A 15444-nucleotide genomic window follows, 5' to 3' on the forward strand; every position below is an offset into this window, starting at 1 on the left:
CAATTCAGAGTTGCATTATTTTTGTACATATGGCTTATGATTGTGATATCTCAATTGTTTGAAAATAAAAAAGCTTTTTCATACAATCTTATGTTTGATTTTTTAAATTTCAACACAGCAGAATTTGTGAATTTGTTGTTCATGTTTTGCATTATTTTTGTACATCTGAGTATTTTTTTTGGAAAAATGAAAAATGCTGCTGACAAAATGTTGAATGTTCGTGTGATATGTATTGTGAGCCATTTTTTTTGAAGTATAACGCCAGTGGCTGTTATCTTCAAGCATTAAAAGGGAAACCTAATTTTCATCGTAACCCTATTATGTGGTCCTAACCTAGTTTTGTTTGTTCACAAATTTGAAAATAAAGGCAACGCCAAAGGCAGTTACTCGACAAGGCACACTTAGGAAGAAGCATCCGATTGCCTATGTTTCCCCTCTCATTGTAAAGACTGTGTGGACTGTCGGACCACGGCGATACAAAGAGGTTGCCACTCCCTATTTTTCATTGCCTGTAGCGTGACATGGTGAACATGAGCGGTTCCTAATATTGGCACTGTACACCACCTTACACCAATACTAAGCTGGTTTAACGACACCTTCTTACTCATGCTAGCCTTTAAATTACTTTTGTCAAATCATTTTGCTGAACGAAAACATTGCCAAATATCAATGTTCGGTCGTTCAAGAGGAATGTTTGTGATGAATGAAGTTTTGCACTTCGAAACCAAACTAAGAATGCAATGAGCCTAGTACATTTCACTTGTATTTCACAACGCATCTACATTCTAACATTTTTTTTAAAAAGTGCTTGATCTTGCAATATTGATTTCAATTTTCATTCAAGCTGAACTTTATAGACATTGACAAAACAACAGGCTTGCATCTTAAACCGCCGCATAAAGGACAGTGAGAAACGAATCTCGTCGACCCATGCTGGCACGAGCAAACAAATCATTTTGTCAACAGCATTTCACAAAAATGAAACATTTTAAAATGCAGTGCAAATTTTGCTCTTGTGTACACTATCAAAATGTTTACCATTTTACCAAGTTATGTTCCAACCAATATCGTAATCAATATGACAAGACCAAAGCTTAATAAATTTATGAATTACAAGCAGCATTACTGCTAAAATTTTGTTCAATCACAAATGTTCCTCGGTTTCAGCCGTGACCAAGTCTGGCTGTTTCTCATAAAAAAATATAGTGAAAAACCGTTTGATTGTGGTTTCAATGAAAAAAATCGACAGACCAAAATGTAACCAATTTTATGAAAAAAATGTGTTATCTTTCGTGAACAATACTTTGGATGGCCAAAACAAATAACAACAGTACTCACAATAACAAACAAGACCCGCGTTACTGGGGTAAGCAAGACAGCACAAACATTAAAAGCAAACAGATAAATCAGTATTTCTCCATTTAAATTTCATTTTCGAAATGATTTACTGTATGTTAAATTTTCAATGTTCATGTAAAACACGAAATACAAGTGTTGGAGAATTACTGATAAACAAAAAGCAACGGTACAAAGCACATATAATACAAACAATATTTTAAAACGAACAAGTGTGGATAGGTAACTTTTTTCAAATAAACAATGACATTTCAAATAGATCGACGAATTCTGTCTGCTGTCTTCTGTCGGATCCCCTGTGTATGGCATCTCATCTGAAAAAATGAAATGAAACGTGTAAAAGACGAAACATTCTTACATACAATAGCACATTAATGTTTTCTCTGGTAAATTTTGGTTTCATTTATAACATTGGACTTGCAGTGAGTTGTAAATGCTTAGTCTCAAAACATATTAACCATTATCTCAGTTTTAATTTACAAATGACAGAGCTGTACACTAAATAAGTCCTTAAAATCATGATTTATTTCACATCTTTTCAAATTTTTTTCAAAATGTTCAACATTTTTGACTTTGGATTTTCACCATAGCGCATTCGCGTTTTAGCTATATACCTACCAAAGCGCATATGCGTTTAAGCGATGTAGTTTTTTCACGCTGAGTACCCCCCTTATGAACCATTTTTTTACATTGATTTTAGAACGATTTAGTTGAATCTCAAAATTAAGCACACAAAGTGACGATGTACAACTTATTTAGGGTGACGAGCTTTTTGGTTACTAAAACACTTTTAGTATATATATAAGTCTTTTAGTTTGGCCGGGCGAGGTAACCTAAAAGCTCGTCACCCTAAATTAGTTGTACATCGTCACCTGGTTTGCTTAAATTTGTGAGTCGATTTGTCATAAAGAGAGTAAAATGTATGATAAGATGCTTAGCATCTTCAAATAATCTGACATTCATCTTTTGGTTTGACAAATAAAATGAGTAAAATTTATGATAAACTGCTTAGCATGTGTATATAATTTGACATTCATCTTTTGGTTTGACAAATAATAGAGTGAAATGTATGACAAATGCTATATATCATGAATCGATTCAAGACATGCCATTTAGCATTTGGTTTGACAAATAATAAAGTGAAATGTATGATAAACTGCTTAGCATCTGTAAATAATTTGACGTTCATCTTTTGGTTTGACAAATAATAGAGTGAAATGTTTGATAAATGCTCAGTGTCGTGAATCGATTTGACATTTAGCATTTGGTTTGACAACTGAAAGAATTATTTATTTGCGATTGTGTACTAGAAGAATTTGCATTGTATGACTATTTCTAAATGTCATGAACAAATAATATCATATGGGTTGACAAAAAAGTAGATTGAAAAACCATTCATTTGTGATGTTTTACACTTGTGAAATGCAGATCGAATGCATTATTTTTGTGCATATTTAATATGTAACGCATACTTAATATCATTACAAAACTTGAAAACTACAGCAATTTATGATCTGTACAATGGAGAGACTTAATCGCAAAATTAAAAGAATTGCCATTCTTAAGGCTAGACTTGCTGTACTCAAAACAGAGTTACAGTCAGAACTGGAGCAGCTGAACAACTCCAATGACATGACAATGAACTATGGTTCAAAAACATTATCACCTGTACAAACTGAGGTTGAAGACTGGGGTGACTGCGTAAGGACTTCAGAAATCATCAGCGAGGAGGACTGGGAATCTGAAGCAAACAGGCAGCCCTTCACTCTTGGTGGGACATTCTGCAAAACGAGAAAATCTACAAACTGGGAAAACAGATGCCCTGTTTGTTTCTCAAAAAACAGTGGACATAAAGTGAACAGATGTTTGTTCAGAGAAGCCGCAACTCAGTGATTTATATTCTACATTATTGTTGTATGTACCATATAATACTGGATGAACAAGTTCAAAAACTTTTTATCATATACTACTGGATGAACAAGTTAAAAAATAAATAAGCACTTTGTATTTTACCTCGTGTTGTTTTACTTCAATGTCCCGAAACCATTTAAACGAACAACTTCCACTGAGGTCAGACCAGCCATACAGAGCTGAAAAAACAAAACATTTCTGTTGAAAAATGAAAACCTCAATGAGTAAAATAAGAACAATACTTGTTCAATTTGTTTACCACCAAAAACATGAATCTTAAATGATCTTGTTTTCCCTGCCAGATGAGATAAATAAAACTCAACAATATAAGCTTCACCTCACTAATTTTCATTTACTAAATATGAACACTGGCTAATTAACTTCTATTAAGCCTTTGACCACAAAAGAATATTTGCAGTGAGTTGTAAATGCTTAGTCTCAAAACATATTAACCATTCTCTCAGTTTTGATTTACAAATGACAGAGCAGTTCACTAAAACAGTGCTTAAAATCATGATTTATTTCACTAAAACAGTGCTTAAAATCATGATTTATTTCACATCTTTTCAAAAAAAATTCAAAATTTTCAACATTTTTGACTTTGGATTTTCACCATAGCGCATTCGCGTTTTAGCTATATACCTACCAAAGCGCATTTGCGTTTAAGCGATGTAGTTTTTTCACACTGGGTACCCCCCTTATGAAACTTTTTTTTACATTGAATTTAGAACGATTTAGTTGAATCTCAAAATTAAGCACACAAAGTGACGATGTACAAATATTTTGGGGTGACGAGATTTTGGCTCGCTCGCCCGACCAAACAAAAAGACTTATATATATACTAAAAGTCTTTTAGTTTGGCTGGGCGAGGTAACCAAAAAGCTCGTCACCCTAAATGATTTGTACATCGTCACCTGGTTTGCTTAAATTTGTGAGTCGATTTGTCATAAAAAGAGTAAAATGTATGATAAATGCTTAGCATCTTCAAATAATTTGACGTTCATCTTTTGGTTTGACAAATAATAAGAGTAAAATTATGATAAACTGCTTAGCATGTGTAAATAATTTGACATTTATCTTTTGGTTTGACAAATAATATAGTGAAATGTATGACACATGCTAAATATCATGAATCGATTTGACACTTAGCATTTGGTTTGACAACTGAAAGAGTGAAATGTATGACAAATGCTAAATGTCATGAATCTCTTTGACACATAGCTGTAATTTTGCTAATATAATGTGAAATAAGTACAAAGAGCAAAATCAAATCATGTTGGTTCAGTGTTTCAGTATACCAAAGTACCAAGATGAGTTAACTTTACTGTTCATTGTAACTTTGAGATTTGTTTCTGATGAAATTTGGTGAAATTACTTACTTGTTATTGACAGAGCAGAACACTGTTGTGATCTGGGAACCAGTCACATTATTCATTTATGATAACCAGTCTAATAGAAGCTGATGTAGGGAACCAGCTAGCAGGAAACAGACAGACTTTGACTGACCACGACTGAGACCTGACGGACTTATTACTTCTTGACGATCATCTTATATCCATCATCATCCGATACATAGATTCGACGCTAGTGCTCATCTTTATCAGGTATGTTCGTATGGATATTAGTTATTATGTCGGGATCACAATAATGGCGCTGCGACTTAAACTGGTACATTTTACCTGCGTTTAAATTGTTGCCAAAAAGTCTCAATTTTGTGGTTGGCAGCCATCTTGAAAAATTGTGTTTCAAGATTTTCAAATCATTATATTGTAATTATTTCTCAATGACATGTTGAGAATACATTGGATGTATGTTATATTTATGAATTGCAATTGATTTGGACCAACTTTTGATATTTTGGTCCGTTATTTCAGGATTTAATATTCTGAATCTGATACTTTCACTTTCACTTTGAAATTTATCGGAACAGGCTTCCGTTTTATTTTCAATTGTAATATTGCAATAACTGTTCAGTGTAATGCTGAGATTACATTGAATCATTGAATTGTGTATAACATGCAATTGAAATAGACCAATTATTGGCCTTTTTGTATCATAATTTGGAATTTGAAATTTTGAAATTAGCCGGGAGATTTTCCGTTGAATATTTCTATTTCATCTATTTTGTTTGCACTAAAAATTGTTTACTGACATATTTTTTATGCATGTCTTGTAGAATTAGTGCGTATTTCATGCATATTACATTCCGACGTTAACCGGAAGTGACGTTTCATTGACCGGAAGTGGCGTGTTCATCGCCATAAGTTGGGGAATATTCAGCTCTCCTATACCTGAGGGCGCCAGTTGCTGACTTTTGACGGTGAAGTAAGTCAGTTAAACTAAACATCACATCCAAATTGTTGTATATTGGATGTCTGACAAATTAGAAATAATTGTCGGTGAATACTACTATGTTAGAGAATCCAACTATTGGATATAATAATTTTCACTAAATACTTCTGTGTCAAAACAACGACAACAAGTGTCTGATATAATAATCGTCACTTATTAACTAGGGTGTACTACTCTGTGTCAAAGAATCCAACTATTGGATATATAACAATTGTCACTTAATTCTAATGTGTAAAAACAACAACAACAAGTGTCGGATATAATAATTGTCTATCTATAAGTTTCCAAAGTGTTTGGAAGAGCTATTCTAAATTATTGATAATTTTGTGATATAAATATAGATTAAAGATTGAATTACCAAAAACTTGGTATATGTATTCTGTAGACAAATATTGCAAGCTGGGGAGAAAGAGTTTTACAGAGTGCTAGTTATTTATACCAATTATTTGGTAATAGTCATAATGGATGAATATAATAAATTGACAGTTTAACCATAAAAGAAAAATTTTCAAGAAGAAGTGGATTGTTCCTAAGTTCTTAGGAAACACATAGGTATTTTGAAATTGTGATTTTATAACGATGATAAATATAAGTAGTCAAACTGAATTAGGTTGTATTCTTTGAGAAAATAAAATCATAAAAAGGGTGTTAACTTGTGCAATCATTAATTATTTCCAATATTTTGGAAAATATTAATAAAAACTAATAAAGGTACTATATCTGCTTCTGGGAATAAGAATTTATTCCAAGAAATTGGATTTTCACCTTAAAAACAGCATTTAAGTTTGCTATCCGTTACAAGCATATCTATAATAAAGTTTCCAAGTAATTTGGAAAGTAATGAGATGAAATGAAAATAGCCAAAGGTTTAAATACAACTAAGAGTTTTAGGATAAGGTTTAATTTGGTGAAAAGGGGGAGATGTTTAGGGTTGTATTAAATTAGAGAACTATGAATAAAGCAAGTGAAAAAGTAAGGGAGGCACAAAAGTTCAAAGCCACAAAGTTCTAATAATTAAACTGTAGGAAACGCATCAAGGGACTCATGGCATATTCAGTTCCTCTTGTTGGTACATTACCACTAGTGTATCCATCAATGCAACCAACATGTGCGTACCAATCCCATCTACCATTTCAACCACCCAATCCATATCAAATGGGTTCATTTCCGACTATGATGCCGCCTTGGATGTATCCATATCCCATGAATCCATACATGATGCACCCACAAATGCAACAAGGCCTGGGAATGAATGGCATGTGCCCAGGTTACATGGGTTATCAGCCAGGGTACCAATGTGTACCAAATGCTGGTTTCATGAATGGGGTTAGGAATAATGAACCTAATAACTTGAGCAGTGTACATGAGGAAATACCTCAAAGTAAAGTTCAGAACCCGATTTCGGGTACGTTAAGGGATAGTGGAGAAAGTATTGGGGTTATGAATTATGAACCTAATAACTTAAGCAGTGTTCATGGGGAAATGCTTCAGAGTAAAATTAAGAACCCGATGTCGGGTATGTTAAGGGATAGTGGACAAAATACTTGTATAAGTGATGCCCAGGATAGATTGGACGATTTAGATAGAGGGCCCCACTTTGACAATTTGGGTAAATGTGGGGATAGAGAAAGTAACTCCCGAACAACAAATGATAATGTCCGGGAAAGAAGGTCCCAATTTGATGATTTGGGTAGTTCTGAGGCTGTAGAGAGTGACTCCCGACCCACCTATGGTAATGTTCGGGAAAGAAGGTCCCAGATTGATGATTTGGTTAGTTCTGGGGCTAGAGGAAGTGACTCCCAAATAACAAAGGGTAATATCTGGGAAAGAGGGTCCCAATGTGATGAATTAGGTAGATTAAGAGCTGGTGAAAGTAAATTCCGACTTTCGGAGAGAAATGGCCTGGACACAAAGTCCACGGGAGACAAACTATCACATCAGTTTAGGTACAAGGAAATAACCCAAGACCAAACATGTGATGAACGTGCCATAAGAGAGAGGCCAGCTACTGTGGCACAAGTAATGGACAAAATGACTTGCTTGTGCCAAGGATCTAAACCCATAACGAAGGTGTCCGCAGAGAAAAGCGTAGCTGCGGTCGCTCAAATGTCCCAAAGTAAGATACTTGAAATCCGGGTGTCCAGACATATTGGACTAGATTATTTGAACTGGGGGAGAGTAAAATCAAAGGTACTGATGTTACGCTCAATTCCAGCAAGTAAGCGATGTTTTCAATATGCACGAATGGGGCATTTCCAATCAGATTGTCCTGAACATCATCAGGTTAGGGTTAAAATAAAGTTGCAAGGAAAGCTTATTGTGAAAGCTAGAAAGAGTAGTTGGTAGTAGTTTTTATCTCGAGTGCAATATCGATATTTCATGAATACAACACAACAGTTCAGTTCAATGTTTTATCAACAGTATATGTTTTAATAACAATGTCCAACAAATAAACACATACAGTATACCAATTCAAGAGAAACACTATCAACAGTACATGTTTTCTCAACACTAAATGCCCAACAAATAAAAGCATATACACCACTTTTAGAGCAACACTTTATTCAAAACATTCACCCATAATAAATGTCTAAATTAATAAAAAGGGGAAGAACTGTAAAGAATAACATTAAACAAATCAAAGCACTGAAAGCACTTAAAATAAGTTCAAGATTACCAAGCATGATATAAGGAATCATGATAAATTATTTTACAGAAAGTTTATTATAAATGAACTTATATAACTAGAATTTATATTGCTGCAGACGCTATTGATAACGCTATATGATTAAAAGCGAAGTGTATTGAGTTGCAATTAGGTGTTCAGAATTATTTAAAATAAAAACCTGAAGACGTTATAATTGTTATATGACTTCATCACAAACAGAGATTAAATGTAGGATACACTGTGATAAATGTAAGGATATGTTTTTATGAGCGCTGTGTGAATGATAGAGGAGAGGAGTGGGTGACTTTGAGTATGTATGATTGTACGGCTTGCGAGAAGGAGAATAAGGGCATCTCAGGATAATGGAATTTGATTTAACTTTACAGGATGACAGATTCCGAGTCTTTGGAAGGGAGCCCAAAAAGGTCATGGAAAGAAACAGAACGGATAATTCCAATTAATCCCGATGATATTGTACGGGAAATGGAAACCTTATGTTCTCGCAAAGTACAGATGCCATCTGCCAAATTATTGATCTTTCAATTAGGTTTGGTCAAGGACCAAGAAAAGATTAATAGGATTGTTACAGAACAATGTCAGATTGCACAGAGTCGTAGAAATTTTAAGTTCATCCGTGAGGCCAAACGCTATGCAGATAATATTCTAACGACCGAATGTTTAAAATCATTGGAATCAATTTGGGGAAAGAGTAACCAACCTATTAAAAAGGGAAACTCCTGTTTATCAACAGACACGGGTAATGACGTTTTTTCTAGTAGGGATATTCGCTTTTTGGGAAATACTGTTAAAAGTGAACCGGTGGACTCTTTCAGTGTTCACTCTATTGTTACCCCAGATGAAGTTATCCCAAATCTTTTGGGTGATGAAGATGATATGGCAAATGGCTCACTATTGAATTTAGAACCCAAAGACTTGGATGGAACTCATACAACTGAATCAATTTCAAATGACTCACTTTTGGATTTAGAACCCAAAGACCTGGGTGGAATGCATACAACTGAATCAAGTTTAGATTTGGAACCCAATCTGTTGGGTGGTGACGAAAGAGTGGAAACTGAAATTAATACATCTGTTCCCATTTTGGATCTGGAACCCCAATTTTTGGGTGAAGAGGAGATGGTGGAAACTGAAATTAAAGACTCTATTGACATCTCGTCTAGTCAAATTAATGAGACAATACTACCTGTGAAATTAGAATCCAATATATTGGATGAAGCTATGGAGGTTGACATGAATAACAATATAAACTCAAACTCAAATGTAATAGTAATCTCAGATGATGAAACCAGTCAAGATCCACAACTTCTAAGAGATAGGACATTAAGACAGAGAGGACCCAATACTTCAGTTCCAAACAAAGGGTCAAAGGTGCGTATCAATGACCAATCGTGTCCACTGTCTTGTGGGGCTTTCAGAAATCTTCGTCAACACGTTGAGTATCATCATCTTCCAAAACAATTTCATCAAAAGAACATGAACAATTCCCAAATGCATAATTTTAGGCTTGAAAGTTTGTTTTGGCTCGCGGAGAAAATTGTTAGCAAACGTAGTATTGTCAAACTCTATCATTATTGTCAAAAAACAATTTGGATTTCCAGGAATGTTCCTTTTACAGATGAAGTGAAGGAGTGGTTGGAATTATGGAAAGAACTTGAAAATTGGGATTGTCCCAAACATTTCCAGTTTAACCCAATTAATTCTTGGGCACTGGTTGGACATTGGAGGATCCTTTTAGAACTTATCCAAACTCTGTCAGTTGAAGATAGGCATCAATTTCGTAGAAACATGCCAGACACTCTGGAAGTTACTCTAACTGAAGGAAAAAGAACAGTGCATTCTACAAACACAGACGACGCTGCAGTCCAACTTTCTACTCGTTCGTCTACAGTACAACCAATTTCTATAAACACTTCAACGGCACCGGTTCAACAAGTCAGTTCAGTGCCAACAAATTCTGAAGCCATGGACAACAATTTTTCTGTTCAACAAGAGATTCCAGTGCAAACCAAACCTAAAGCCATGGATAGTCATTTCCATTTAGACCGCTCACTGTTCAAACTAAATTTAAACAAGTTCAGCTCTACCCAAGATTTGATAAATGTGTCTGTGGGTTCAATTCCAAGAAATGAAGTGGAAGTAGTAGGTGGAATAGCCAATTTTTGCGATCCCAAACACTTTTTGGGAGATTATACACATCTTGGGCATGGTTTTTCAGCCTCGGTAGGAATACATCCACGGAACGTTTCATCCATTGACAGTTTACCGTCAATTCTTGGTAAGTTAGATCAACAATTAAAACTTGCCAATGTTGTGGCTTTGGGTGAAGTAGGATTGGATCATACGGAAGCAGAGGAGAAGTGGGAGAACCAAGAGAAGGTGTTGGTAGAAGTTTTAAGTTTGGTCTCAATCCGGACTCCCGTGATTCTACATATAAGAGATCAAAGGGACAAAGAACCTGGAGAATTATACCGAAGATGTTTGAATCTCATCAAAACTAGTGGGAACACTGCCAGAAATCAACCTTTTCATTTACATTGCTTTACTGGTACAACTGAGACCATGAGAAGTTGGCTGTCTGAATTTCCCAATACTTATTTTGGGTTTACTGGAATGGTCTGGTTCTTTGACAATTATCAGCAAGCAGCACTGCAGAAAGTACCACAGAATCGGTTATTAATTGAAACGGATTCTCCATATCTGAAAATGTCAAAAGCTGCAAGTATGAACAATCCCAAATTCATTGGGGATGTAGCTGCTGAAATAGCCAAATGTCGGAACTCGACCGTAAAAGACATATGTAGCATGACTATGGAAAATACCAGACGTTTATACAAATTATAAACGACAAGGAGATTGGAAGACAAATAAGCCATAACTCAGATTCGTTAAATAACATTCAATTTCTTTGTACTATAACCCAATGGTTGGGTCAAACTTTTATATTTTATTTGCATATAGCTCAATATGTGTATGGGCAGTTATGCATGGTAATTAGTAATCAATATTATGTGATAACCCAATGGCTGGGTAATTTTCAAGTGAGTAATACTCAGTTGACATTCATTTATTTATATATATGTAGATATTTGTAAATATCAAACATTTAGTTAATGGGGTATCATCCAATGGTTGGGTGTTTTTAAGTGATCTTTTTAATGAGAATTTGGGAAGTTTTCACAAATAATAATTTCCCAATTGGTTGGGTATATTTTAGCTTTGTCAAATTGACATAAGGCTTATTTACTATTTTCATATATCTAGATAGATAATGAAACATCTTAAAAAATAGAAGGGGGAGGTGTGTTGTGATCTGGGAACCAGTCACATTATTCATTTATGATAACCAGTCTAATAGAAGCTGATGTAGGGAACCAGCTAGCAGGAAACAGACAGACTTTGACTGACCACGACTGAGACCTGACGGACTTATTACTTCTTGACGATCATCTTATATCCATCATCATCCGATACATAGATTCGACGCTAGTGCTCATCTTTATCAGGTATGTTCGTATGGATATTAGTTATTATGTCGGGATCACAATAACACACTGCATATTGGGTGAGCTTCAGGTAATATAGGCTAGGTTACTCCTCACATTTCTAAAACAAAACATTTTATCAACAAAACTGCACATATTGCTTGTTAGTTTAAAAAAATAATTATCTTAAAAGCATTACCAAGTACATTTCATCCATCTATGTTGAAATAATCCTGCAAACAAAGTACTTCCTACATACAAACAGAAACAGAAAAACTGTTCACATGCAGAAGGTATTATGTTCCTAACATTTCTTATCATTCACAACAGGAACAAAATTATGCATTTATGGCATTGGTAGATATCAAACAAACTGAAAATTTATCTAATAGCAGTTCAATGTAATAAATCAAACACAGTGTCTGTTATTAGATAAATTATCAGTTTATAAAAATTATTCCAAGCATATTTCCAAACAGACTAAGCACTGAGATTATGATATGACAGTTCAATTCATGGAATTAATTTTCAGTGATTTTACTTACTTGTAAATGTACTTTCTTGGGTACTGCCTTCAACCATTTTGATCACCAGCTTTCTGACACACAGGACGACTGCATCTGAACTGCCGTCTCTGGTTTAAAAAAAAATAATTTTCAACATATTTTTCAAACAAAGAAATAGAAGAAGATATTTATCAATCTTGCATGATTTGCCATTTCTTATTTCTGTCAGTTTGGTCCCTAAACAAAGTTAAAATCATTCAAAATATGACATAAAAAAGACAAGAGATATGAATTAACACTGCTTACTTTGTTTTTCAACATATCTAGCCGAGAATTAAAGTTTCTAAAATCGGCTTCGAGAATGTTCGAAACATTCTAAAACGAGCTGGGAGCAATTTCTTTTGACATATGTTTTTACGTAATTCAATGCACACATCGACAAAACTTGTTGGTAATATGATACATCATATATTTAGACACAATTTCGCATAAAACTCTTAAACATGCATGTCATATTTACCGCAGGAAAGCTGGAAATACGACCTTCACAATTTATTTTTCAAGATGGCCGACCAGCGCACAGCGAGAACTCTGCAATATGACGTCATACATATCACGTCATATCATTCCATTCCATATCACGTCATATCATTCCATGAATTGCATTATTTATTTATTTTTTAAACTTTTACGAAAATAAAGAAAATACACTCATTAAAAATAATTGAAATTATCTTAATTATGTATTATGTATCGTTTTATGAAATTAAACATTAGGAAAAAATAAAATGTTTGTTCATTTTCAGAAAAACGAAATCGAAAGTAGAAATATTTTCTGAAATTGGAAATGTTTAAAACCTCGTAAAATCATTTATATCTCTTGTATATGCATAAACCCGGCTTGATTCAATCGCGAAAACATTATAGAAACTATAACTACCAAGGTCGTACCTTCAAACACAGAAAATATCCCAAAATTTTACACACAAAGAGTATTGTTTACATGGGTTCAACCGTATCCAAGTGAATACGACAGACAGCACTTTCCCTTATAATAATCAGCTCAGTATAGCTTGTACCGAAAATCGTAACATTAGTCTGTGATTGTTTTACTTTATTTCATGTTTTATTTTGCTTAAGTATCGTACTTTGTAGCATTTTACGATACATTCTGTGTATCTTTGAGGAGTTATGCATAGCGATGTGCACATATATATGACTATATGACCATTACTCGTTTGATAACAATGAGCAAGCATAGTTGTTCTTAAAGCTTAAGTGATTCCAACTAGATTACTATAGATAAACACAATAAAACACGAACAGTTCATACATTTTATTTTGTTACTAATCATTGTCTGTTCATCACTCAATTTATTGTTAACAACGTTTTGGCACAAACTGTCTCCCACGCCTGGCGAAGAACTGGCGAAGTGCTTCGTGGTTCTGATTTTTCTCACTGTTGTCGCTGGTGCTGAGATCTTCAACACGCTTGTAACAGCACGTTTTGTCAACACTCGACAAGTCCTTATACAACAAACACACCAAACAGGGGTACAGTTCAGGGCACTGGTGGCTTGCAGCTTTCTGTTCTGTTTTCTCAGCATCCCCTTTTTTGAAACAAATCAAACACGGATATAGTTTCGGACACGTGTGCCTCTCCACACTGTCAAGTTCTTTCGGTGTTCTGTGACGCGAAGACCTTTTGCACAGCTTCCTCAAACATAATCTGATGATTCTCTTGAAACCCATAATGTGTAATGTAGTTACTTGGTCAGAAGATTTTGACAAGTAAGACATGAGAAGAAAAGATAAGTTTTATATATGAACTATATTCGTTCCACTCATTGCATTATTTTAAGCCATGGACCATGCAATCTACAATGCTAGGTACAGTGCTTGCTACTATGTTACTATGCTTCTATTTTTCAATCGAGATAAAACAAACAATCAAATTGCATTTCAACGCATTTATTCAAAGTTAAAACATCAAAACAATTGTTTGAACCTTTTCATTCGGAAAGCACTTAATGAAGTATCATAAATGTTTGAGCGAATTGAAAACTAATGTCAATTCTTTTTTTCGCTCACAAAAATGCTTGGTTCAATTTCGTCAATTTTTACTTCCTCGTCTAAGGTCTCAATATCTTCAAAATTATCACTATCATAACAGTAACCGTCACAAACGTAGCAATTTCTCATATAACAAGCTGCCCCGTCTGGGTTGTCATCTTGCATGGATTCGATTTCAACATCTCGCAAATAATCTTCTGCCATTTCTATCATTTTATCATCTTCAGTGATATCATCCATGGGTTGCTGAGAACAAGATTCGCTTTTTTGCTCGTTTTCACTGGTGTTCTCACAAGGTGTTGTTTGCTGTGTCGATGCTTGACTGGACATAATTGTTTGAGATTGTGTATGAAAAGTACCAAATTTTCAGCCCTTATAATATGAATAAAATAATTTACTAGTAAATCGCATTCCATGATATAAATCGAAAATAAAACTGACATTGAACTCGCTCACAATAGAAATATGACGGACATAAGCAACCTTAATTTACAAATTACCGGCGTCGTAGCGAGACTATGTATGGGTGATAACAATCACGAGTCTACGTTCAAAGAAATCGTCTCAATACTTGACAATAGCGAAAAAACATTTCTGCAAAACAAACTAGAAACGACCCAGTATCGCAAGAAATGTGGCGCACTACAGCAAAAGGTGTTTAGGTTGATCAGAGAGAACGATCGGTATAAGCAAACTCATGTGCACAACTTGAATACGGACGATAGTCAACTATTGCAGGACGAAGTAACACGCTTGACATTGAATCTGTCACAGATGACTGCGGAAAACAATCAGCTAAAACAAAATAACACGGCATTGGAAGACGAAGTTTTGCGCTTGAAATCTCAAACAGACAACCAGCAATTCTTACACGAAGCTGCCTGTATGGACCTATTCAACGAAAACACTCAAGATTTTTCATGAATTACTTTACTTTTGCCACTTACAAGTGAATATTACGAAATTCAATAAAAAGCAATTTCAAAGCATTCGTTTTTTATGTTTATTTTATGTTATCATAAGTCTTAAGAACGCAAATCTCAGTACGTTTTGCTTAAACTGTTCTCTTGCGCTT

General features: G+C 34.6%; 1 protein-coding gene and 1 long non-coding RNA gene across 2 annotated transcripts; one reads left to right on the forward strand and one right to left on the reverse strand.

The window, feature by feature from the left end:
• Window positions 1–437: 437 nt before the first annotated feature.
• LOC128217557 (uncharacterized) lies at window positions 438–12945 on the reverse strand. The gene is made up of 6 exons (XM_052924759.1): window positions 12817–12945; window positions 12336–12424; window positions 3370–3446; window positions 3023–3137; window positions 1567–1670; window positions 438–509 (listed from the first exon to the last, which is right to left on the reverse strand). Exons 2-6 carry the CDS (start codon window positions 12370–12372, stop codon window positions 438–440), a joined length of 405 nt encoding a protein of 134 aa, XP_052780719.1. The 5' UTR covers window positions 12373–12424; window positions 12817–12945.
• LOC128215825 (uncharacterized) lies at window positions 4648–9199 on the forward strand. Its single transcript, XR_008258064.1, has 3 exons — window positions 4648–4871; window positions 5444–5592; window positions 8674–9199. It is a non-coding gene; the product is annotated as an uncharacterized LOC128215825 (long non-coding RNA).
• Window positions 12946–15444: the final 2499 nt, after the last annotated feature.

This window comes from Mya arenaria, chromosome 14, assembly GCF_026914265.1.
Source record: "Mya arenaria isolate MELC-2E11 chromosome 14, ASM2691426v1".
Taxonomy (NCBI): Eukaryota; Metazoa; Mollusca; class Bivalvia; order Myida; family Myidae; genus Mya; species Mya arenaria.